At 51.0% G+C, this 26,342-nt stretch overlaps 2 protein-coding genes across 5 annotated transcripts in view; one reads left to right on the top strand and one right to left on the bottom strand.

Moving 5' to 3' along the window:
- LOC113210660 (claspin) overlaps window positions 1–3,282 on the top strand; it is a 7,036-nt gene extending 3,754 nt beyond the window's left edge. Inside the window, exons 9-17 of one of the 2 annotated variants that reach the window (XM_052264320.1) lie at window positions 108–322; window positions 393–445; window positions 535–641; window positions 732–1,050; window positions 1,611–1,732; window positions 1,820–1,950; window positions 2,084–2,284; window positions 2,365–2,559; window positions 2,656–3,282. In XM_052264320.1, the coding sequence (XP_052120280.1) occupies window positions 108–322; window positions 393–445; window positions 535–641; window positions 732–1,050; window positions 1,611–1,732; window positions 1,820–1,950; window positions 2,084–2,284; window positions 2,365–2,559; window positions 2,656–2,760 (1,448 nt within the window). In that variant the 3' untranslated portion in view covers window positions 2,761–3,282. The remainder of the gene's footprint in view (window positions 1–107; window positions 323–392; window positions 446–534; window positions 642–731; window positions 1,051–1,610; window positions 1,733–1,819; window positions 1,951–2,083; window positions 2,285–2,364; window positions 2,560–2,655) is intronic. The other variant, XM_026428757.2, reaches the window with a different exon arrangement.
- Window positions 3,276–26,342, bottom strand: part of LOC113210661 (choline O-acetyltransferase) — a 128,331-nt gene continuing 105,264 nt past the window's right edge. For all 3 annotated transcript variants that reach the window (XM_052264327.1, XM_052264326.1, XM_052264325.1), the window contains 10 exons: window positions 24,338–24,556; window positions 16,453–16,628; window positions 8,736–8,904; window positions 7,780–7,972; window positions 7,452–7,669; window positions 7,063–7,313; window positions 6,850–6,972; window positions 6,531–6,750; window positions 5,558–5,758; window positions 3,276–5,462 (listed from right to left, as the gene is read on the bottom strand). In XM_052264327.1, coding sequence (XP_052120287.1) covers window positions 5,208–5,462; window positions 5,558–5,758; window positions 6,531–6,750; window positions 6,850–6,972; window positions 7,063–7,313; window positions 7,452–7,669; window positions 7,780–7,972; window positions 8,736–8,904; window positions 16,453–16,628; window positions 24,338–24,556 — 2,025 coding nt within the window. In that variant the 3' untranslated portion in view covers window positions 3,276–5,207. The remainder of the gene's footprint in view (window positions 5,463–5,557; window positions 5,759–6,530; window positions 6,751–6,849; window positions 6,973–7,062; window positions 7,314–7,451; window positions 7,670–7,779; window positions 7,973–8,735; window positions 8,905–16,452; window positions 16,629–24,337; window positions 24,557–26,342) is intronic.

Raw genomic sequence — 26,342 nt, forward strand, 5'->3', positions numbered from 1 at the left:
TACATTTTCTCTCAAGGTGCTTAACAGGAAGCATGACATTGGTTTCTCCTGTTGTGGAAACAGCAGTAACATTTAATTTATGATCTTATGCTTATGACATTTTGCAGATTCTCAGGAAAAAATACCAGGTCTTGCAAACACATCTTGCAATGAGGAGTCTGAAACTGATTTAATGGCTCTTTGCTCTGGAAAATTTGTTACTCAGCTACCACGTCCACAGGATTTAGAAGATGCTGGAAAACTTTTAAACTCTCAGTTCCTATCTCAGGATTCAGAAGCTGAGTCCTCTCAAACAGTAAAAGTGACTGACGAAGATTCTGTGGTATGTTTTATTTTTCTTGAATTTTGGATCTTTTCAAACCAGTGCTTCCTTTTAATTCATGTTTTTGCAGGATTTCAGTCTTAAGTTTGATGGGGATATGAAGGCTGGAGAGGACGATGATGTGTAAGTTTTAAGTGAATAAGGAAACCAATTACCGCTTGACATTTCAGACACCTATAGCCAAGTATTCTCTTTGTTTCATCTGTTTTAAGGTCAAAGGAGAAGTTCAGATTGGAGATAATGTCATCTGATGAGGATGATGAGATGGAGAAAAGAAAGACAGAGAAAAAGAAGAGACATAGAAAATTAGAATTTTCAGGTAAACTATTTAGGTTTTACTCTTTACAATACTTTTGAAACACTGTTATTGTCTCTTTGTTGCAATTTATTTAAATATCTAATTTTTCAGATGATGAGGAAGATCCTGTCCCAAAAGGCACATCTGAGCCAGAATTAAGTGATGATGATAGTGACGCTCCTAGCACTGAAAATAAGAAGCTCTTTGGAATATTCTCTAAAGAGCCAAATGAAGTGTTTTATGATTCAGATGAGAATGAAATTGATGCTGGTACTTTCCTTGAAAAAGAAGCTGAACTCTCTGAAGAAGAAGATTGGCAAGGTAGTGATGATGAAGATGAAAAAGGATTGGATCAACTAGAAATGAATGAAGCAGACAAGGAAGATATTGATCAAGATCTTGTCAGGGAGCAACTCGTTAAAAATCATATGTAAGTTCTAAATTTGGCTCAATGTTTGTATTTTTCTTCTTTTTACTCATTCTTTACCACCCACCCTCACCTAGTTGGTGGTGGAAGAACGAGGTAATGCATAACATTATTCCACTTTCATCTCACAAGTCACAATACCTACAGACATAGAAATTATACCATTCTCGTTTGGAAATACTGGTCTTAATTCCAACAATGAACTTTCTTTTGAGTTTAATTGTATTATTTTGAGAACTCTTAACAAAAAATTTGAGGGTTTTCAGTCTAAGTCCCCCGGCCGCTCTCGGGCTGTGTTCGGGCCCTGCCTCGGGCCCCACTCTTAAAAGAGTTCTCATTTACAGACAATTAGACAGGCAAGACCAGTATTAAAACTACCAATATCCATGACATTCCTATATGCATATCTGCATATAGTAATAAAATTGGAAAATGTAAAGCATCAAGAACAATATTTGCAACTTGCAAACAGTAAAGAACGAGAGCTACATTTGACACAAAATTAATTTTGTGTCTACTTCTCTCTTGCTTTTTCATTTTTTTAATTTTTTAAAAATTTCTAGGCAGAAAATGCTTGATGAAGATCGTCGTGATGTTCGTATTTTACAAGAAATGCTTTTAGAAGATGGCGAGTTGCACTCTGAAAATGGTGGCAGGGAGCGACAATTTAGATGGAAAAACGTTGGTTCGTATTAAAAGATTGATTATCAAGGTGTGATTGTCTTCCGGTGTTTAAGTGCATCAAATTCAATGTTTTTTTTATGGTTGGTAGATTCAACGGGCCTGGAAGATGATGGCCATAGGTCAGATGAGGAAAATGCTGGTCATGATGAAGATGAAGATGATGCTGAATGGCGCAAGCTTAGACATGAGCGAGAAATGTTTTTGAAAGAGCAGCGAGAGGCAAGTGTTATTCCTCACAATAAAGATGATTAATGTCTGTGGCTCTGTGGCTCTTATTGCCATTGAATTTGTACTCTGTTCATGAATTTGTCATTTGAAGATATCTCTCATCATGGTGTGTATTAATTCACAGAAGCAAAAAAAGGAGGCTGGAGATTTGGAGGAGAATGATGATGATCTTGAAAATAGTGAACTACTACAACTGGGCAAGTCTGTTCTCTTCAAGTGTCGATCGAGTTCCATGGATTCGTCTACCATTAAAGAGCCTCCTGCAGCAAAGTCGACTGTTAAAAATAATCTCTTATCTCCAGATGGGAAACGAAACATGTTTTTAGTGAGTAGGAATCCTTTTTGGGACTCCTTCCTGTCTACAGGAAGGTTGATAACTTTGCAGTTTCTCTGAAATGAATGAAGAATGTCAACCATTGTTTTCAGACCAAAAGAGGCTCGTTCCTGTCCCGGGGAGATGGTGTCTTAGCAAAGCTTGCCAAAATAACTGGACCTGCAAAAGAAAATGTTCTGGCTGGAGCTAAAAGCAGTGGTAATTTTGTGTTTTCTGCTATCAGTCCTCCCAAAAAAGAAATTAAAACTGAAGATGTTGAATCAAAGGTAAATGCTCAGCTTGCTGGTAGTGAAAATAATCTCACAAATGTTCATTATAATAGTGCTCGCAGTGTCTTATTTGCAATTCTATTTCTCTTTCAGACTGGAAAAAGAAAAGCTCCTGTAGGTCTTGCAAATCCAGCTGATAAAAAGCCCTGCTTACTTCCCACTGCAAGGAAAAGAAGTGGGTTATTTGATCACCTATGAGGGGGTTTATCATTCAAATATTATGTCCCATTTCTGGTGCTGCATTGTGATCTTGTATGTGGTATTGCACTTCTGATATCATACTTGATTTCAGTTCCTTTACCATTCTAGTCTCATTTTTTTTATAAAAAATTGACATATGTTAGTTAGCTTGTGAGTTTTCCTTTTCCTTTACTGGAATATAAACTATTTGTAGATCCCTCCTTCTCATCTTCATGTGCATTGAAGTACGTAATATCTGGAATGGAGGTTAATTTTAATTTTCCACTTTTTCTTTGTTGGAAATTGATGTCTATAATTTTAGTTTTTTTGACAATAATGATGTTTTTCCATAGTGGTATTAATGTGCAATATTTTCTTCTCGCTGTCAGTGTGTCAATCATCTTGTTAATTACATTTTTTGTGAACCATAATTTTATTTTTTAATTAGTAATCTAGCATTAAGCTTGTGATTGTTCTTTGACAATATGTTTGAATATCATGTCAGTAAGGAGGTATTAAAATTTTAACAAGTGTAACTGACTTCATTATACTTTATTTCTGGATATGATAGTTGCTTCCACATTCAGTTCATAACTACCGTAAGTCTAGTATACCTGCACCAATTCTATACTGTATTCTTACTCATTATCGCATTTCTAAGTAACCAACAAACATAACTAGGTATTTTCAAATTTGTTGAGTTGCTACCTTTGCTACTTTCTGTGTTGACAAGTTGTAGTGATGTAGTGGAGGTCACTGACGACGTAGGAAAGGGCCTCCTTTCTCATGGTTGCATGCTAATGTTTTGCAATCGGAGAACATTCATACAATTTTGTCAGTATCAGTATTGTACTTGAAGACATTACTAAATTAATCTGTCAATTAATTATTAAGAGTCAGTACATCAAATCCATCGCAGCACTTGACCTGCGATACTGCGGTGGGGCTGTCTTTGAGCATGTTTAATAAGTTGAACAATTGCTGAAAATATGAGGCACCTTGGCAATATTAATTTGCTTTGTGGTTTTGAAATTTAAAATTTAATAAGCACCTGTACTGACCAGCAGCTATAAAATGTGAATCAGAAAATAAAAATCAACAATGTATATCTCTTTAGAAAGAATAGATTAATTATGTTACTTAAAGTGTGGTTTTAACTGTGTACTTGCACTCCTATCAAAGTTGTACTGGCTCAGACAAGCTTATCACGGAAGACAGTGCAGCCAAGATAGAGGGATACACATGCTTGCCTGCAGCACAGTTCAACTTAAAATGTGTGCAGTCAAGTTTAGCCACATAGTAATTGCATATTTATCAGGACTCTCAAATTATAAAAATTACGGGCTTGCTCAGCAAGAAATCTTGTTTAATCTTACAATAATTCTCTTTAGATGCAAAATTAAGTTGTTTAAACTCTTCATACAGCCAACAAACAGGAGGGACTCACCATGAATCAATGAATGCAAATAATGCAAATATTTGCCTGGTGAATAAGCAATAATTATAATTTTTTTCTCAGAATAGAAGTGTTCAACACATCTGACTCATGATTACCATCTATAAAACTAAACTTGCTATTCAAAACAACAATATCAATTACCCAAGTAGCCTTGGGTCCCCTATAAGCTTGATCCAGCAAAGCTGTTTATTCTATATAATGTAGATAATACTCATTCATTTGCTCTGATGCAAAATGTAGCTTAGTAATACAAACAATGATAAGTCAGCATGTAACAAACTATTGTTTAAGCATTAAACTCACAAGCAATAATTTAGTTCTTTTGATGACATCCCCAGTAATTTGGGTCCATAAGTAAGACTACATGCTTGCAACGCTACACTTATGAACTTGAAAAGCTCACTTCCTGGACTAAAACTCACACTGGTAGCGGTTCTAGTTCAGTTTTAATCGTCTACTAGCTGCATTGTTCTTATTTTACAGGTAACTGCTTGAACCAATTCGTTAGGCCTTTCTCAATCTGTTGCTGTATCTGCACCAACAGTAGAGAAACTTAAGAACTGCGTGCTTGCCTTTGAAATGTTAGATGGACGTGTTAGTTGTTTTTTTTTTCAAAAGATCTCAATGATCCACAGGTAATTGGCTCTATGTAAAGTGCATTGTGGCTAACGGAGGAAGAAGTGTGACGGGTAGTACATAAACGTGAGAGCTGAATGGTCGAGAGCTTCCCGCCTATGTCACGGCGGTAGTGGGGGTGAGGGCTGGACCAATCAGAAACCTTTATGTTCTACCCGCTATTCTTCTTACTCTGTTAGACAAAATACATATAGGGATCGCCTGGATTTTGTACTTATGACTATGGCAGGGTAAGCAGTCAGGAGGGGCCTTCAAACAGTCAAGGCAGTTCATGGGAAATAAACATAACATTGTAGTTATTACAGGACGATCGTTCAGTGTGCGACCCTTTGATTTGGGGCGCTGGGCAGTGGTCCGCTTCTACTGATATTCACTTGAGATCAACGTGGTCGCCCTGGCTGGGCGTGGGGCTCGGGCTGGGCTGGGGTGGCGTCTGCAGGAGGTCTCGCATGTCCAGCAGAGACCGCTCCAAGGCGCGCGCGAACGCCGCCGTCGACGTGGTCTCAGCGGAGTGGAAGGCAGATAAGCAGAAGACGATGCTGTCTGGCTTTGGGTTATACGAGGCCCCGTATCCGTCGGGCACCACGGGCCCGTAACCCATGAAGCTGTCCGTGACGGTGGGCACCTGCGCAGGGCGTAGACGGGCGTAACGTCAGGAGCGCCTGCGGCACTCAACTCAGTTGCTGTACTTGTGACCACATCTGTGGCAGGTTCCCTTACCTGACTAGTGGAGAGTGCGAAGTGGTTGGCTACCCTGTACGTTTCGTCTGTGAACAGGTCCGGTACAGGCTCGCCCAGCTCCTTGGCCATCTCCCGTAGACCTAGGAGGTGCACGTCGATACCCTCGCCGAGGATGTTCTGCACCATGATGTCAGTCTGTTTCTTCACGGCCACCTTGAACAGTTCTCGTTTTCGGTTGTCCTACAAAGAAACACGAATGAGGTCTGGTGTCATATAGGGTCACATAGCCCATCCATTCCCGCACCTCCTCTGAACGCACAAAGACGTGCAAGTTAATCGTGATTTCCAAATTTTATTAATTTCCCCAAGAGTTTGCCCCCGCAATAATTAACATTCCCCACCAACACGCCAACCAGGCACCAGGCGGGGACGTTAGGAGGGATTAGAGACCGCTATAAAAGAACGTTTGGCACCCAACGGCCGTGCCTCTGAGTGTGAGGCGCCTGCAGGCGGCCTGCCCGCTGCCCGCTCCGCGCATCTGCTTGACGGGCTGGCCTATACAGCGCGCTGCAGGCGCTTTCAATAGCTTAGAGCCTCCACTCCACATCACATACCAGGTTGCTGACTCGCGCCGCGCACTATCGTAGTGGTACTGTACCGCACGCGCGTGTGGGCGGATTGCCTACTCGCAAGGGGCCACAAGGAGCCTTGGGCAGCAAGCATGGCCAAACCCGCTCGCACTCGTGCATGCAGTACAGTTTAACTACGACAGTGCGCGGCGTGGCGTGAGTCAGCCACCTGGTATGGCACACACACATACCCGTCGGAGCAGTGTGCTAACTCTGGCATGGCAAAGCCGAAAGTGAGGCGACCGAGGTGTCTTTCACAAACACCTTTGCCCGCCAGCTTGCCCGGGGAACATCCCCTAAACTCGGCGGCCGTTCGTTCGTTGCGGGGGGGGGGGGGCCTTCAAGAACCGCGCCTGGTGTTGATGAGTAGAAGACAGACTCACATCGAAGAGCACGAAGGTGACTTTCTTCTCGTCGCTGTCCGCGCCCGGCGCCAGGCTGGAGGGTGGCGGCGCGACGGGCGAGGCGCCCTGCTTCTGCTGCAGCATGGCGGCCGCCCACTCCCAAGCCTCGCAGGTGGCGGCCCGAATGCAGTCCACGCGCCCGTTCTGGAAGCGCCGCAGCGAGGCGCTCTCGTACGTTGCCGTCGGCTTGCCGAACAGCCTGCGACAGTCGCGGGGCTGAGCGTCACAGCAGCCCGACAGAGAGAGGCTCGACAGGGAGACGCTCTCCTCCCACGGCTGAACCGAGTACGCCACTTACCTGATATAGGTGAGCTGAAGCGCGAGCTGAATGTACGCGTCTGGACTGCACTTGCACGACTTGATGAACTCCTTGCCGTAATCGTTGAAGCGATACACGTAGAAGTCCAGGTCATCTATCATGCTGAGGCAACAAGTGAAAGGTCATATATAAGGGCTCGTGCCGGGGGCGTGGACTCGTGCTCAAGCTAATTCGCGGTCACCTGGACCTTACCTGTCTATGGCTTTGGCGGCTTCGTCCAGGTGGCGGCGGGTGGTGCTGTCCACGTTCCAGCCCAGCAGGCGCGGCGGCGCGTTCACTGGGGCCGTGGCTGGCGGCGGGGAACCCGGGGTCGCAGGGAGGGTCACGGAGGCCGGCGTCGTGGCATCCTTGAGCATCTGCTCCATGAGCTGGATGACGGCCACCCCCTCGGAGGGCGAGTGCTCGTAACACAGGCCGCACACGCCGTCTGAGGAGATGACAAGCTGCCGACATCGAAATGATTATCAAAACGAGAAGGGAATCGACATGGGCACCCCCCATCGTTTTGACCTGACAGACCACATGGGTTCCGACCGGCGCGGACCAAGTGGGCAGGGCAGGGCGGCCTGCGCGCCGCTCACCTGAATGGTCTTGTCGAACCAGCGGTTGCCCGAGTTGGCCTTGGAGCCACCACCGTGTATCATGTGGTGCGCCATGTTGGTCTCGTCGCGGCCCTGCACGGCGTGGCCGCGGGCGGGCAGGGCGCGCGCGTTGTTGAAGGCCGTGGTGATGGGCGCGTCCAGGCACAGCACCAGCAGCGCGCGCTCGATGGCCTCGCACGACGTGCGGTTCACCGGGTCTGCCATACACCGGCATGTTAGCAAATTACAAGAGCTATAGCGCAGTTTAAGCACTATAGTCTAGTGACTAGACCCTCCTGACACCCTATAAGATGCCCCCCCAGCCCACCTGCGATGAGGTGCTCGCGAGCCTCGGCCCACTTGTCGCGACGCTGGGAGGTGAGCAGGCCGATGGGCGCCGCGCCCGCCGGGCCGCCCGGGGCCGGCGCCGGCTCGGCCAGGATGGAGGCCAGGCGCCCCGTCAGGGCGTCCTCGCCGATAGGAGGTCCGCCGCCTTCAGCGCGCACCTGCACCACGTAGAACTGCAACACACGGCGGGTGGGGGTCAGTCAGGTGTACCGGCGGCGGAGGGCTGTCAGCTGCTGCCAGCTGTTGTCAGCTGATGTCAGCTGCTGTCAGCTGCTGTCAGTTGCTGTCAGCCGCGTCAACTAACGTTTACTGATTCAACGGATTCCCAAATGAGAAATGTATTTTCGAATCGACGACGTCGACGTTCGAAACGATCGATTTGCTGGACAAAATCGAGTCGACGTCGAGTTGAATTTGCGTCGATCGATCGATGATTATCGACCATTTATCGATTTTGCATTTCTCACTGGGTCTCTAAAGAAAGTCATACTTACCTTTGTCGTAACACTCTAGAAAAAGAAAGTAGGTGAAGAAATAACTTAAATTGGGTTGAAAAAAAATTAAAAGAAAACTTACACTCCAGACAAGTGAATAGAACAGAACATAAGCACAGGGGCTTGTGTGAGGGTCGCACAGGGAAGCTCTCTACGCTCGTGCACAGCACAGGGATTCATGAGGGGCAGACCTCTATCAGGTCAACGAAGCACTGCCTATCTCCAGACAACTGAAAAACAAAACACGATAAGGTCGGGGCAGGACACACATTTTTCAGCTATTGCAGCAGCCTTCTGATTGATGCGTATCGTGCAACATCGAATGTTTGCATACAATTATTCTGAAGCCCCCGAGAATGCGGCAACAAACAAGAGGTGCTTTGACATGTCAAGTTTGTGCTCAGAAATAGAGTAATGGAAACAGATGATGCTTGGTTCTTGCCTGGCTGTGGCGCGCTACCACGATGTGGTCGCTGGAAGTGTCGATGGTGACCTGCTGGTCCCGGGGCTTGCCCGGGTTGCGCACCGTGGTCATCAGGCGGTAGTACTGCGACATGCAGAGCGGCTGACCCTTCTCCCTGGAGGTGGCGCGCTCCACGGGCAGTGCCCTCCTGCAACAGGAGCGAAGCGTGCGAGTGGTTAGACCCGGTGCCAAAGGCCGCAGGATGTGGACCCTGCGCGCGGCAGTGGGAGCTGTGAGCTGTTCAGGTAAGCGGGTGGCTGGGATGAAAAGGGGAGGAGGTTTAGCGAAATCAAACGGAATGTTTTGCTTTGCCCTGGGCGCTTGCACGCACCATTTCCTCTCCTCTGAAGCGGACATAGCGCCCACGTCAAGTTGTGGCGTATCGTGGCTACAAAAAGGAGAGAAGAACAAACATGGAAAAGCGATATTTTTCTCTCTTTGCCTTCCTGTAGTCGGGGGCGCACTGACGCCCACAGCTACAAACCATACAAACATGAATGCAAGGAGGCGTCGCTGCAGCCGCGTCTGAATGTAATTAAAAGCAGCGCTCCACAAAAGGAAGCACAATGGCGATGGCGCCGGGCCGGGGGCGGCGTGGGGTCCTCCTGGTCTTCCCCGAACGCCGTCTTTATTCTGCCGATCAATGGGGAGCGCCTTTGGCTCTGACCTTGCCGTCGTCGACGAAAAGCCCCCGCGGGGCAGAGAGGGCGAAGACTTGCCCCTTCCCAGTCTTCCCAGTCTGCCGACGCGGCTGCCGCGGGCCGCCGTGCCCGGCCCCCGGGTCCCAGCACCTTCCCGACCTTGCAGCCTTTCAGCGTCAGCCTGCCCCCCGGCACGAGTGCCCCCCCCCCCTTCCCCTCTTTCCATCCCCTTCCCGGTCTTATTGTTTGCGGTTTCCGTTTCCTCCGGCCGACGTGTTTACCCCAGCAGCGCTTAGTTGTGATATCAACTGGTTGCCCGAGGCAGCTGTATGCGGCTTGTCTCACACAGAACTTTCTTGTGCTTTCGACAGGCCCCAACTTATCTCATCCTCGGACGCGCCTCGCGCCTCACCTGGCGTGGCGGCGGCGGCAGCGAGGGCGCGCCTGCGTCAGCACAGAGCTGTCTGCAACTACTGGGGCAAAAATATACACCAGGAAAATTGAAGTATGAACATTTCCCAGACTCCTGTTTTACGTTTAAAAATATTTTTACAAAACAAACAATAAACAAGTAGCCAACAGGGTTAAGAAAGAGACAGTCCCCTCGACCAGGCCTACAAAATCTGTACGCAACGCAGGCCTGCCCCAGGCGCGGTATGGGAAAGGATCGTCTCCATCGGCTCTGGTGAATCGCCTGAAAGGGAGGCAAATTTCCACAAAACCGAGCTCCCGCCCAGGCGGGACGATCTGAGCCACCTCGCGAGCGAGCTCATTAGTATTTATTCGTATGCTGTTCTCGTGTTGGCGAGGTATCCCCAGCCCGAGCCCCTTCTCCTCTTCAGTCGCTCTGAGCGCCTTGGGTGTAGGCAGGCCCGCGCAGCAGAGGTGTGTGGCGGGACGGCCTACCCCGGACTTGGCAGGCGCCGAGGCTCGGGTCGAGGCGTGGCTGGCCGTAGGCAGGCCCGCGCCGCAGAGCTGTCTGCTGACATTCTTGTAAAGGACAGCGCTTACCGTGAGATGTATCCTCTATCGTTACAGGAAACTGTTGTGGCGTGGTCCTGCATGGGCCTTATAGGATTTAACCTCATCAGCCGCTCCTATACTTTTTGTTTAAATAAGCTTGTGGTGCAACGTGAACCTCAAGAAGCACACCTAGGATGGCATGGGTGGAAAGAATACTCAGCAGGAGTAGTTAGTATAAAGTGTCACGAACAATAATTATAATTCCAGGGTTACCACATTTTGACTCCCTGGCATTTGTTATTCCTGTTCAAATTTTTTGAAATGTGATGGACCCATAAGACCTTTAACATCAGGTAGGAACACCCTTATGTTTGGTAGCAAAGCAGTTTGGACTTTGTGGAAAAGACAGCGGTACAGATCGAATTCTTTTAGTTCAGCAGCAAAGCAGATCGGACTCTTTCGTTGGGGGCATCGATCTGAATTTTCCATGATCTCCGATAAATTTTTCTGACTTTATTTGCATAATTTGCCACGATCAAATGTCTTTTCACGTCTTTTCATGTCGTTCCAGGTTTTCCAAACTCGTGGGAACCTCATTATTCGACTAGAGTGATTGTTGAAGAGACGATTACGAAAACAGGTCTTTCTAAGGAAATAATAAACTGCCTAACAGAAACTGTAATGCCTTTAGTGCTTGAATACTTTTTAAAGATTACATTTCCTACATTTGTTTCACCAGTTAAAACTAGCACTGGATAGGGAAGATGTATTTTTAGAGTGTTTAATTAGGTAGAAAAAGACAAAAATAAACATTGATTTCTGTGAAATTTTTACATAATTTATTACAATTATATTTATTACAACCAGTCTACATAGAGGCAGTGGCGAGTTTAACACTGCTGCATGGTAGAATTAAGAAACGGTACGGTGAGAAATCGATGCACTTCGAGCTTCGTAAAAATTTTCGTTGATAAAAATTAATGGTAAAACATAATCGAAAAATAAAAAAGCGTAACTAGCTGTGCACCTAGCCTCGCCCTTGCACCTTGCGGGCTAGAGTGGTTGAAGTACACGTGTGTGAAGGGAGGAAGATGTGTGATATATCTGTTAACCGGAAAACAGTGCTGATGAGATAACTTTTTCTAGTCCAGTCCCAATATTTTTGAGCGTGCATAACGTTATACGATGCAAGAAATTAAATGCGAAGAAACTCGCACTGGGGCGCGTACTGTCCAACACGCAAGCTGCGCACCCAGCCGTTGCCATTGCGTGCTCGTGAGCTGAGCCGTTAGACTCCGCAGCACGGAAGCATGACGGAAGTCTGCAGATAAAACAAGGCGGTGATAGTTGTTCTTGAGTGTGTCGAATTTTGCACAAATTTTTGCAAAGTCACGAAGTGAATTACAATATTATCTCGATTTTTGTTTTTTATCGTCGTCATAAATTTATTAATTTTCATGAAACTTAAGGGACTTCTTTAAATTAATAAAAGAAAACTAAAAAACAAAAAACAAACAAAAACAAAACAGAAACAACAACAGCGTAGACGAGGTGACCTGATAACAGACTACGTGACTTGTTTAAAAACAAAAGTGTTGTTTTCATTTTAACCCTCTCGAAACTTGTGATATTTGGCCTATACTGCCCTGCAGAAACTACTTTGTATTGCTATTTTGTACCCGAACGGCGCACAAGATAACCTTTGGTAATTTCTTTAGCAACACATTTCTTTCCAAAACAAAACACTTGCAATATTACATTTTTTTCTAGGACCAAGACAAAAGTGTCTTTTTCTGTCTGAAACTTTGTTTTCGAGGTTTTTATGAATGTTGTTCTGTGACGACACCATGTTTGCTAAAAAAAACAACAACATGTGCTGGCAACAAACTACACGTTCGGTGTTAATTTACAATAGTTTTTATAACAGAGTACTCTAGAAGTGTCTAAATCAATGCGTTATCTCCCGAGCACCTGCATTTATAAGAGCCCTATGCTAAAAGCTAGGTTTCGAAGAGGCCATGTACTAGGTGTTTCAGAGCGAATACTGCAGTGTTACGAAATGGCATACTCGATGAGCCGCGGGGACAATAGTGCCTTGAGGTGGAAGGGAGTTGGCAAACCCGCAACACTGCGGTACCAGTTCTAAAACACCCGGCACACACTGTCTCCTGAAAAAATTCAGGTATTCAGGAGATAACGCATACATGTACACACTTGGGTTTCTAGAGCACCCGTCGTTGCATGGCTTTGGGCGCTCAGGGTAAAAATAAAATGCGGAGGTAAGTGAATGCGAGTCGGTGAAACGTCTGATTGAAAATATAATGTTCTACGATGTGTGCATCTGGAGGTATGCGGTAACCTCTGAACCGAAACTAGCGACGGTGCCAAATCATTTGCCTCTCGCTTATCCCTGTGCGTTAATTGACTGTGGTGTGGCCAAAGAAATCTACAATCGTAATTTGGAGTGCGTTGGGTGTTAATGTTGATGGTGGGTGCAATCGCTTCATAATCCTTTTGTGCAGAACTACCGGACGGTGTGCTGACGAAGGAACCAGAGGTGGTGAGGTGCGGGGTGCATAAAGGGTTTCTCTGCTTCGTTTATATCATCATTCTTGCTCGTTTCCATGAACAGCAGCCTTAGACCGTCTTACAACTAGCTCTCTCGAAGGGGTGGCACATGTTTTGAAGTAAGGGAACTCGGACTTTACACCATTGTAAAGTCCATATACTTTGCGCGGGCAAACGTGTAAAACTTGACGAGGAAAAATACTCGAAATATGCTCTCTCATTGAGTTTAGTAAAACAAAAAAAGGTTTGACACGCTTCAAAAAACGGGAATAAAACAAAACAATACGAACGTTCTCTGGAAGCACGGATAAGATTGACACCGCTCAGTTGGCACATGCTGTCAGTTTTACACATTTGCCCAAGTAAACACGCCCCAAAGGAAACGCACGGCAGTCCACATGACGTCACGGTGGCATTACATTTGGCTACCCAAGATTATTTGTGCGAGAAATGATGACGGTGGTGGCATCACTTTGACAAGGCACTGTCGAGCCCGAGTGGGGCGCCCCGCTCTCACGAAGACCGGGCGCACCGAGTAGTCACACGCCGCGCCAGCCGAGATCGCAGACGGTTAGTCTGGCTAACCTCAAAGGATCCCGGCCGCGGCCAGAAGCAGAGAAGTCGCCCGCGTGATGCTCGCTTCTCCTCTCTCTCTCTTTTCTCCATCGCCCCCCAGGGACGCCTTCCCCCAGGGCAGTGAGCCGGAGCAAGGCTGCAGGGCCGCTGCGGACGAAGAGTCGGACGACCGACAACTCGGCAGCTCCCTGCGGGGCAGCTCCCTGCGGGGCAGCTCCCTGCGCCACTCGCCGGCCGCTCCACGCCGCTCCGCGCCTCAGCAGGCACGCCTCCTCAGTACAGGTACTTCTTGTAGTCGCGGTAGCGGTAGTTGCGCCAGTGGAGCGGGTCGCAGTACTCGCATGAGTGCAGCGGCCGGTAGTCGTAGTAGTCCCAGTAGTCGCTGTACTTGTAGGGGTAGTAGTACGAGTCGCCCTTGTAGTCGTACAGCCGGTCCAGCAGCCGGTCGTAGTAGAAGCGGTCCGAGTAGAAGCGGTAGCGCGGGTAGTAGTAGTCGCAGCCCAGCAGCCGCTTGCGCCGCTCCAGCGTGGTCAGCGCCGTCGTCATCCTGGAGGCTGGTGCGCGCGTCCTTCTGCGGCTGTGAGGCCCGCTGAGGCCCGTTGCTCCCGCGTTTCTGAGGAGCAACACGGGCCGCCTGCCCACCTGGGCCTGCACCTCACCCGCGCCCCCAGTGGGCCCCACCCCTCCTGCCCACCAGGGCCTGCACCTCACCCGCGCCCCCACCGGACCCCACCCCTCCGCCAGGTGGCGCCCCCCGGAAGCACGTGGGTAAGGCCCTGCTGCGCCCCGCTGTGGTGGGGAAAGGGGCGGCCCGACTCCCCTGACCTACTTCGACCTTCGCTGTGTTTACTGCTCATAGACTGTTTCTTTTTATGGCAGTATTTTCCGCGCATGACGCGCGTTCGCGAGTTTTATTTTTAACTGGCGGTACGGCGGGCAGGGCAGGGCGGTGCGGAAGGCAACTGCAAAACGGGCAGAGACTTGCCATAAAGTGAAACTGACATTGTGTGCAGAATGCGTACAGGGAGGTGCGCCTTGCTCCCTCTCTCTCCGCGAGCCGCTCCACCCCGCCCTCCACACCCTCCCTAGTACCGGCGCGGCCTTGGGGGTTGTCGGTGACGTCGCACGACGAGGCCTCGCTCTCCCCTCTCTCTCTCGGAGGACGTGCCCCTTCGGCGCGCCTCGGCCCAGCAGCAGCACGTCCAGGTGCCTCACCCCTGTCTCCGCCCCACACAGCCGCACAGCTCCGCACAGCCCCGCGCAGCCCTGCGCAGCCCCACTAGGGCAGCCTCTGCCGGCTCTGCGTTTGATGGATCGGTCCGATATTAGTTTCCCTCGAAAATCCCGAGCGGCGTGCGGGTGTCGCTTCGACCCCTGGGCGACCTTCCCAGCCAGCCCGCGCCACGCCACACCAGACCCCATTTCGCGACCTGATAAATGTCACGCCCGTTATGGGCAGATGCGGGGATGGCAACATATTGGATTGGTCGACTGTGCATCCGAGTTAATTACACACCCACATCCACGTCTCTCCTGGCCGAGATTTGGGGCCCCAGGCTCGCACGTCCACGTCGCCGATCGGGTCTGATCTGGGGCGGCGCTCCAGGGAGACGCGCCTAGATGACACTTGATGAGATGTCTGTCTCGGCAGAGGCGAAACGTCGGAGTATCGACAGCAGCAAGATCGCTCCACTCGTGCCTTCCTTCATCTGTCGCCAGCAGACCACTGCCAATTCAGCCCCACGACATCTCGGGATAGTTGGGCAAAGCTCATTGTGTAGGTTACCAATCAAAATTTGAGGGTTAAATAAATGTGTCAGCATGATTATTATGCGCCATTTCTTTCGGAAGTCACCGACAGTCTATTAAAGAGGAAGCCGGAGAAAGCTGTACATGATTGAAAGAAAAAGAGGTAATTCTGTTTGCGATGCCCATCCCAACCATTGGCGGCCAGATTGTCCACCGTTCCCAAAGCCCCGTTGCGCAGAGAAACATTCCAGGTGGCAACGCCAAGCGCCAGCGCCGCGTGCGTCACCTGGGCGCTTGGGGGCGGAATACACGCGCCAGGAAAGTTAGTTGCAGCAGTGCCGGCGGCGAAAGTTGTTCCTCATCCAACTCGGGCCAGGCGGACTCTGGTCGCCTATAGTCTGGCGGCCAGCGGCCAGCGCATCAGGACACGCCGCGCGGCGGGGTGGGGCGGGACGAGGTGAGGCGGGCGCGAGGGCGGGCGACAACGCGCCGCAGTCACGCCGGATGAAATATGACCACCAGCGACCGCATCGCCTCCCACTGCGCGCGCCTCGGGTCAAAGGTTACGCCACATTGCAAACGCATCACAACGATGTAATGGTCCTGGTGTCTTCTGAGTGACTCCCTCCCTCCCTCCCTCCCTCCCTCCCTCCCTCCCCCCCTCCACACTCACTCTCTCTCCACCGACGACGATGATGGGGGGTAACGGGTAACGAAAGGGGACGAGAATATACCCCGGCCGGCCGGTGCCGTTTCCGATCCGCGTCGCATGCCATGCATTATAGGGCGGGGGAGGGCGGCCGTACCAGCCGGGGGGACTCCAAGGACGACCCGCCGCTTGTCACGGCACCAGCTGCAGCTGGGGCGACAGCTGGGAGACAGCTGGGCGACAGCTGGCGGGCGGACAGCTGCGGCAGCTGCAGCGGGCGAGTCGCGTGTCACCGTCGTGGTGGACGACAGCGCGGCTCACGGCAGACTGCACAGAGCGCAATTCTATTCTCATGCAATTTTCCAGCCAATTTCTCGACAATTTTGTATCCCGTGTTTTATTTGTGCCACATGGCTAAGGCGGTTGTTCTTCTGGAAAGACAACTGTCATCACACTTAGAGTAGGGTCAGGTTGGCCGAGGGCGATACGATGCACTGAAAGAAAAGACGAAGTTGTGCGTCAGGCAGGACGCACAAAAAAAAGGACTCACTTGTCGAGGATGTCGGTCTGGTAGCGGACGGCGCTGAGCACCATGCGCGCGGTAAAGCGAGCACGCTCCTCGGCGGTGCGCGCCAGGGCAGGGGGGAAGACCATGCCGGGGTTGGAGTTGATGGGCAGCGGCAGCGGGTTGTTGAGGTACATGTCGGTCAGCCACCACTCGTACGCCTGCATCAGACAGCATGTCGGAAACTGTCAACTTATCGTCATTTTGAACCGTTTCTGAATATGAAACATTTACTGCATGATGTGCGAATAATTTCACACTATCTTACACATAACGGAAATTAGAAACTGTTTGCTACAACGATTTTTGATTGGTAGGCGAGAAATTCCTTTTAAGCTGATTCTCTTAAGGATTGGGTAACAAACTAGTGTTCACACGGAAGTCTGGCACGAGGAAGAGGCTGAACGGAATAGAAGCAGCCCCCCCCCCTTCCTCCTCTTTTTTCCCCCTTTCCCTGTGGTCCGGTTAGCTTTGCCAGTTATCTCTCGCATTCCTCACTCTAAATGCCTCCGTAAATCACGTCGCCCTGCGTGGGACTGAGCCACCACCATCTCCCCCGCGACCACCCTCTCCTCCCCCTCCCCCACACCATCCCTAGAACCACCACCCCGAACTCTCCTATCGCTCCTCTCCGTGACCCAGGCCGCGCCCGCGCCAGAGTACGGAACCCCACCCCCTGCCGTGAAACTGTCGTGTCCTTACGGAAAGAAGTGAAAAATATTGTCGCCGGCTTTCGCACGGGACGCCACCTGCAATAAGCCATTTCTGCTGCTCGTCACGGAGCTCCGCTACGTCCGACCTCCACCCCCCTCATCCTTCCCCTCATCGTCCCCCGCTCCCCCCTCATCCTCCCCTCTTCTCCGTGCCTCCGCCTTTGCTCAAACCACCACGCATGACCACTTCTTCTCCGGCACCACCTTAATTTCAAGAGGGCGCATCCGTCGCCTGCCGCATACATCAGGACAGGCTTCTTATTTAAGTTAAAAACCGAGTTACACATTTTGTCAGGCATCCTCGCCTTGACTAACTACTTATGGGAGGCAACTAACACCGCCACACCGCCGTGTGCTATATGCCCTCTGCAGCCCAGCTGCCCCACATCAGGGTCTACTCCGCCCTCCCCCTCTCCCTCCCGCGTAGTCCAAACCCAAGCCTTCACAATCTGTTCCTTCATGGCCTCAGACTGTGTCTTCATCGACCGCGCTGTGGGTCGATAGTCCAGCAAGGCTGAGCCTCTCTCTCTCTCTCTCTCTCTCTCTCTCTCTCTCTCTCTCTCTCTCTCTCTCTCCCTCTCTCTCTCTCCCTTTCTCCACAACTTCCCCCTTCGTTCCACCCCCTCCCCGAGACGTTCGTTTGGCACGCGACCGCAAAAGAAAGCGTGAATCGAACAAACTTTTGGGGCCGAGCTGCTTTCAGCAGATATAACAACAGCGAGGGAGAGTAGTAGGCCGAGCTGCGCAGCCCTTTGGCAGGGCAAGGGGTTGTAGTGGGCGAGAGCAAGCCCTTGAACGCGGCGCAAAGAGCGCTTGAGGCGTGGAACTTCGGCGCAGAGCGTTTCGCCTGCCGGTCAGGTTCGGGCGCGGAGGAGTCAATAATGGCCGCTATCCTCCATACTTTGGGCCAGATGGTTGTTCCTAACCCTTTCGGATACGTTACTGGGTTGTAATTTAAAACTAACTAGACCCAACCTTTGACTTGTGTGGTTATTGTGATCCCCCTCCCTTTCGCGACTGGTGCAAAAAGGCTCCGAGGGACTAGAATATCGCCGAGTGGAGTGGGAGAGAACGCGGCTGAGGAGGGGAGGGGGTGTACCAACGGTGGCGTACCTGCGCTGCATAGCTAATGCCCGGCTCGCAGGCTGCGTCGCCACGTGGTCGGCACGGCGGCACGTAGCGCAGAGCCCCCGTAAAGTAGGCGATGGTCATTAACACCGTAATGGGCGTCCAGGGAATTGGAGGCACTCGACCAGTCTGGACCTTCCGATCGGAAAGCGGGAGGGGTAGAAGGGGGAGGAGGGGAGGTAGGAGGGGGAGGCCTGCCTACGGCCAGTAGGCCTTTGTCCCTGCCAAGTCCGGGTTAGGCCGTCCCGCCGCACACCTCTGCGGCGCGGGCCTGTCTACGGTCAGCCTCGCCTCGGCGCCTGCCAAGTCCGGGGTAGGCCGTCCCGCCACACACCTCTGCCGCACGGGCAGGCCTACCCCCAAGGCGCTCAGCAGAGCGACTGAAGGGGAGGAGGGGCTGGGCTACCTCCCCAACAGGAGAGAAAGAGAGCTCAGGGGGTCGGATTCTCCAGGGCACCAAATGAATAAATGGAGAGGAGGCTGCGAACAAAAAAAAAAGATGATGAAGGGGCACGAGGGCTGCTCGCTGGAATGGCGGTGGCTGATGGCAGATCACCAATTTTGCAAGCAGTCATAAATAATACTATTTACTTTCTTAAACGTCAATTCTGTCAATATTCTACCGGAAAGGTTCGCTTCTGTTAGGTATTTTGAACGCTTCGTAAGAGTGTTTCGAATGAGAGTTTCACGCGACAGTAACCTCTGTTAGGGTACTCTAGATGTGCGGACCACACACTCAGCCCACTCTACTCGCGAGGGGGAGGGCGTGATGTTACGCTGGGATCACGGCGGTGTCAGGTGGGAGGGGGGAGCGACCTTCGGAAGATTGATCCCACCCGTGACACTCTGATCTCGCTGCGATTGCCATACTCCCGTCTTGCCGCTGGTTCCCACTCCGATCAGAGTTTAATAAAAACATATGTTTTGATCGGTACTATGTAAAATATATAATATCGGTCAATGGCATAATGACGAGTGCAACTGTACGCAATTAAAAATGCTTAAGGAAAACTAAAGAGTAAGAAAGAGAAGAATCCTACGATTTTTAACTTTTTCGAACTGTTTAAAGAATGACGGTAAGAATTAAAATTGTGTCGCAAAATGTGTCTCTTTTTAATCCGAACAGAGCCTATGTCGCTCGACCGCTCCCTCTTTCTGCCCCACAATGTGAACATCATTTCTTAACGTCGTTTCCACAGCCTCATATCGCCCGTGCCTCCAAGCTCCGAGCGCCCCTGCCTGCCTGCACGCTGCCGCCCCCGCCCGGCGGCGCTCTGAACTGCCAGTGGAGCCGTGGTGGTTCTGGCACCCTCCGCCGGATGGCGCTGGCTGCTCGGGCGCCGCTACTTCCTGGCACCCGCGCCACTCAGGCCTATAAGGGAGCGAGTCTCCTTTTAAGGTACGCTTCTGGTCGTTAAGCACACGAAACATTAAAAAAATAATTGTTAGTTGGCAGGACTGAATGAGCTAATTTTAGGACAGCCAAGGAATTCACAGTGGCAGCCAAAAATTGTTTGCCAGAGACAAGAGTTAAAACTCTTCAACTTCAGTTGTGAGAGACAAGAGTTTAGTAGCCACAGCGAGTTGTAAGTGCGGGAGCCAACCTGGTCGTTCTGAGAACTTATTTGACCAATTGGATTGGTTGCCTCCCGCTGAGGTCGCACTCTTTCTCTTACAACCAATTATTAGCTGCCACGGCGAGTTTCCGATTATGAATCCATACATTAGCTAATTTGTTATTTCTGACCAGTGTCTGTCAGACAAAAGGTCAGGCTGGTGTGAGCCGCGCCGCTCTTGCTCCCGGTTAAGCAGCCCGCGCAAGCTCGCAAGGCAGATGAAGCAGCCCACATGCAGTCTAAAATTTGAATATTTATTCCGATTGAAATGCAATTTGATTGTAATTTATACCAAGATTTTAGACTTGGAAAACCTTCCGGAGTTGTGCGGGCTTCTTTTTTATTCACTCGTTTACCCAGTGGTTTGCATTCACTTTGATCTCCAGTGCTGCTTGGCCATGCTTATCTCGGGCCAGCTAAATTTCTGACAGTCATATGTGGATATTGATGTGGCTTACAAATCCCACGCGCGCACATCTGTAAGTTCCAACTGTGAGCAGGCGTGCGTAAGGGGTTTCCTATCGCCCCTGACTGGGTGGCTTACGGATCGAGCGAGTAGGCACACCCACACGTAAGAATGGTTTATCAGACACCTGGTAGAACGTGGTGAAGAGGGCTGGAGGGCTAAAAATAAGCCTTGACATTTCCAACTCCAAAGTGAAGCTTCATTGAAAAATGTCCTCGTAAAGTTACGACATATTTTTTGTAATTTGATTTGGAATTGCAAAATAATGTTGTAAATTTACGGCGGACCATTTATGTTCCTTGATGAATTCCAAGTCGATAGGAAGTGATTGTAATTTTACAAAATATTCAAGTTGTAATTTTTAGGACTTACATCATGGAAAAATTTTCCGTAAACCTACGAGTACTTTTCAGAATGTTTTGTGAGAGTTTACAATTTTGGCATATCTTTCGCACCTCAACACGGACTATTATAGGAGACGCACGGCATTATACAAGGTGGCCCACCTACACCGTCCTCTGCAGTATGTAGTCAGACCCGCCACAGCAAGCTCTAGGGGTCGCGAGCGGTCCCGAGGTTGCTCCGCGACTTGACGCCGACGCGCCCGTCCCGCAGCGTGACACTTTGTGCCGGGGGCGTGTCGCCTCTTGGATCACCTTCGCGACCCCGCACTCACCCTCGAGAGCGTAGATGGGCCACCCTGTATAACTTGACCTGTCCCAACAACGTTCAAACATTCACACTGTTAAAACCATACGAAGCAAAATTCAAAATCCTTCGCAATTGCATTGCAAACTATATTATCTACATTCCAGACTATTTTTTTCGTAAGTTGCGAAGAAATAGTTTGCAAGGTTACGAACTAATTCTTTAAAGCGTTACGAACAATTTTCTTCGTAAAGGTGCGAAGAATTAGTTCGCAATGCGAGGGATTTAATTCGCAATGCAAAGCATTTTACAACGCGTCAAAATTCTTTGCAATGCAAAGAATAGTTCGCAAGCTTTTCACAGTGTGCTTTGTAGTTACAAAGAAAATGCGTCGCATTTGCGAAGGATTTGACATTTTGCTTCGTAAGGTTTTAACAGTGCACCGAGACGATCTTCAAGATCTTTTCAACCAACTGAGATCAGCGCCGTTACGTCACGAACGAATGTTCGGATCGACGAAACTGTCGGTCCTTACGCAAAAGTGGCAAAAGCCAAGACAAGTTCATGTCAAAGAGGCGAAGCGGCATATCCGAGTGTATCACACCGGATTTAAATATCTCTACTCACACCCAGCCCGCCATCCCCGAGTCCGGGGCCGAGGGGGCGTAGCGGGGCGTGGCAGGGCGTGGCGGCGAGGCTCGCGGGGTGGGCCGGGCGCGCCCCCGCCCGCACCCCAGCGCAGCGATTGGGTGGAGGCCGAACCACGCCCTGCGCCCCGCCCCGCCCCGCCACCGCACCCGCGAGCTCCAAAGGCCGAGCTGGAGGATCCCTGAGCGCGCGCCGGACGGGGCGCCACGGCGCAAGGCTGACCCCGGTGGCCCCAGGTCACGGCGGAAGGATTAAGGAAGGAATACGAGTCGAGCGGAGCCCGGCGGCGACCTCAGCGACACGACCCGAGTCACTTTCTTTTAGAAATACGATGCGGGAAAGTGTGCAGGGCAACGGCGGGGGCTCATGCTACAGCCGCCCCGGTACCCCACCGGCCACGCGGACGGAAAGAAAGTGGGAAATACGAGAAGCGGAGGGTGATTTTGTTCCAGTCCAATTGTGAAAGGCACTTTTAACTCGATCATCCGGACGCGACAGTCAATTATTGTTTATCATTGTTTAATCGCTGAGGGGAGGGTTGTGAATGGGTTTGAATTGATGTTGTTGTTGTTAACAACTGAATTGTCACCCTGCATGGCATTTTATCTCTTTCTCTTTCCTATTCTAACGCGGCTGTTGGCTGCACATTTTATGAACCTGAGTCTGAAACTTACCGTGTCACGAGATCTGCTCTGCCTGCTTTCCTGATCCATATCGCGACGAACGCTCTCAATCACGCTTTCTTTTCCACCTAAATTGGAAGCTTAACGAATCACGTCTTTCATCACAATTCGACGTGACAAGGGGAGAGGCGATGATCCTTTCGACGAGCAAGACAATGTTTTGATTGGCCGCGAAAACGCTTCAGCAACAAATTGCTCTTTAGAGAAGATGTTGGGCCTCCTCCCTCCCCCCTCCTTACCCCGCCTCCCCGTCCTGGCCCCACATCGGCGCCCACCCCACAATCGAATTAAGTGAGCCAATCAAAGGCTAAATACAACGGGCGCGCTGGCCCGGGCGAGCGGGGGTTGGGGGAGGAGAAGGGGGCGCAAGGACCACCCCTTGCCGCCCGAGCCCCATCTGCGGCCTGCCCAGCGTCGGGGGACTTCATCGTATTACGTTAACTTGAAAATTGTTAGATCACCGACTTGGGAACTTCATAAAGTAATTCGGTAGGGCGTTGGCGTTGGTCGGGTTCTCGGCCCATCTCCACACGACGGACCCTCGCATCAGGCGGGGTTTCAGTCCGCTACAAAATATATCGTTATGCCAGTTTTTAAAATCAAAATTTGAGTCATTATTGTTTGTTTGCCGGCCACACTAGTTGAGTCTTCCTTCTAATCCTAGGATCATGGCGCCTGCTTAAGTTGAAGAGTTATTTATGATCTGCACTCACTATTCAGTATTCAGTGAGTCCGCGAAATTCTTTTCGTTTTTCCGATCCCTTTCCGTTTGTTCCAAACAATTTGCACATCGAGCAACTTCGCCTAAGCTGCCCAGGACGCTACTCACCCCCCATCTCTCTTCTCCGCCAACTACTTGGATATGTAGCCATGTAGCCCTGACATCGATCCGGCCGAGGCTGGTGGCAGCCCTGGCAGCCTTGGGCGGCTCTACCTGTGTGCTGGTCACGTCTCGCCCTAGTCGTGATGTGGGTCCTCCCCCCCCCCCCCCCCTTTCCCCCTCCCTATACCGTACCTCGCTCGCCCGTCTGTCGATCCCACATCTCGAGCAATCTCATTACCGTATCGCGGCGAGGTTTGGCATAAAAACGCAACGGGAACGCCCACATTTTTGTTCGCGCTATCTGCCAGCGTGTGTCTGGCATCAGCGGCCCGGACCACTCGCGCATTCTAACGCTAGTCTGACAGAAAGGTTGGAAGGTCGGAATTTTTTTAACGTTATTATTGCCTTTGTTATGAGCATTAACACACCAAAATAAATTACAAGTTTAAACCGTTTTAGTGTCTAGGCAAATTCAGTAAAACTCTTTTCATTCGAGGTGCAGTAAGTTTAAACAACAAATACAGTTGGGTGCAGCTGGAGGTCAACCCCTTCCTGGGCTGCTACAAGTAGTGTCCGTCTGCCGACTCAATGTGATCTTCGTTACCTCTCCTCTGCTGAAGTTACTGACCACGGCGATCACCACGGACCGCGTCCCGCCTCCACAAACCAGCACCACCATGCAAAACGACCAGGCCTCGCCGTCCAATGAGACATGAAATCCAATTTCCGGAAACGCCCTGCTGCGCCTCCCGGCCTACCACGGCCTACCCCCCTCTACCCTTCTTGCGCGCCCCGTTCAGTTCAGAATGAGATTCTTCTCCCGCTCAGAAATGCGTCGCTGCGTTTCCCCATTCAGCTCGCATTGCGCGCGGATTGACTTGTTGCGCCCCTAAACTCGTAATGGAACGGGCAGGAACAGAGAGCGATTAGGCGGACCCCGAGTGCTTCTATTGAGACGACAGAACCACAAACACATTTGCTCTACACTGACAAATCAAGGCTTCTCTAGTTCCTGACACTCGGAAGTATACAACGGCCAATTTAATACTTGTGTGATCATATCGGTACACTGTAAATGAATTTCTGCATCAAGACAATAACCTGTCACGAATATAGATTGAAATTCGTGTGAAGATGTTTCTTACCCAGTTGACGGTCTTCTCCCTGCGCTGCTCGAGTGCCGCTTGCAGGCGCGGACCCGGGCCGGTGGGCGCGGTGAAGGCCTTGGCGATGTTGCGGGTCCTCTCGAAGGTGGCGGGCGGCACGAGCGGGCGCACGGCGTCCAGGTAGCGGTCCACCGTCACCTGGAGCGCCGGCAGCGGCATTTTTGGCAGAGGCGCATCGTCTGGAATGAGCGACGCGTCCTGCGAACAAGAAACAAAGAGTTTGTGAAGAGGGTGGTACTGCAGCATGCACATAGTGCACCGCCTCCTGCCGTCACCCGTTGGCACACACGGATCTGGAGAGAGAGGGAGAGCAGAGAGAGCGAGAGGAGAGCAGTACAGAGGGAGAGAGAGAGGGAGAAAGGGGGAGAGGGGAGCGGGGAGAGGGAGGGAGGGAGAGACGGAGGGAGAGAGAAATGCGATTGGGCACGGGTGCGGTTGCGAGGGGAGGGTGGCTGGCAGCAGGGTGGGGTGGGGGACGCACCGGCCTGCGCCGTGCATGCGTGTTAGGCCGGGACTTCATCAAGCCTTATACCCGGCCCTCCCGTTCTTATTAATGGCGTACTTAGCAGCGCTACTGCCACTACCCGGAGGCCGCCCGTAAGGCCGCCGCCTGTGAGGCCGCCCGTGAGGCTGCCCGTGAGGCTGCCCGTGAGGCCGCGATGACACGAATGGACGAGACGAGACAGCGCAGGATCAGCGGGGACCACGGGGGCATAAGTAATGGACGGGATACGACGCCGTGACGAGCGGGACAGGCAGCCGCGCACCAGGAACGGAGGAGTTCTCTCTGCTCTGTGTGTCCCAGGAGCAACGATACTCTCCCTGCACTTTACTGCTCGGCAGGTGTCTCGTACGGGCGCGGAGAGGTGTCGCGCGAAGTCCCCGCCCTCCCCCCTTCACAACCGCCTCCTCCCTCCATGTCCCGTCTTCCGGCAGCTTCGAGCCATTAGGGCGGCTATTCCTCCGGGGGCCGATCAGACTGACAAATATTGCTGCTATCACTTAAGGACCCGGCTATATATCCCGAGACGCCGGCGTCGCCTTACCGACTTCCCTTCTCGCCCCGTCGCTCCCCCCGATCCTCTCCCTCGCTCTCTCTCTACTTCCTTCCTTCCTTTATTCCCCTCCCCCAGATCCCCCTTTCCCTTCATCTCTCTCTCTCTCTCTCTCTCTCTCTCTCTCTCTCTCTCTCTCTCTCTCTCTCTGCCTGCCGACTTCCTTTTCCGGTGCTTCCTGGCCGACGTGGACTGCTTCCCGTGCTGCTTCCCATCGCGCTCTCTACCACGTACCCCTCGTCCCACTCCTCCGTTCCCTGCTCACAAAACCCGGAGGGCGAGCGACGTTAAATTCCCACAAAACGATATCGCTATCAACTGTCGGTCATTTCCGGAGATTGCAATTCACACGCCTCGACTGTACTGTGTGAAAAGAATACATTTAACATACCCAACTTTATCGACAAAGTCGAGAACTTCACCGGTATCTGTGCCAGTTGTTATTGTACTTGCCTGTAGTTTGAAAAATGATATATATCTCGCATAAGCATCACACAAAATATTTTTGACAGCGAGTCGAGTGCTAAAGGTCATAGGAGGAACATGGCTGTATTAATAAACAAATTGGACTCCGGAGGGCTAAGGGGCCGCATTAAGCAAGGGCGGCGAAAACTGAGAAAAGCGGCCGGCCGGTCGCCTTCAAAGTTGACGCCCGGACCGAAAAATGAAAAATTCATGGCTGCTCGCTCTTAAAAACGAGGTTGATATGAGCCGACCTTCTTGCTCGGTTCAAACGCAAAGTTGGCCCGCCTCGCTTGTCCTGCTTTTAGGCCGCGCGGCCGCTGTCGGACAGGGTGCCCCGCGGCGGCGTGGCGCGGCTGGCAGAGGATGGCTTGGCTGTCGGTCCCCCACCCCTCCAGCGCCCCAAGCGCCACGTTTGTTGCCCCAGGGAATAGTCCCTCCCATTTCCCTATCCCCATCAGTCCCCC

This window comes from Frankliniella occidentalis, unplaced genomic scaffold, assembly GCF_000697945.3.
Source record: "Frankliniella occidentalis isolate FOCC.00 unplaced genomic scaffold, Focc_3.1 Scaffold18, whole genome shotgun sequence".
NCBI lineage: Eukaryota > Metazoa > Arthropoda > Insecta > Thysanoptera > Thripidae > Frankliniella > Frankliniella occidentalis.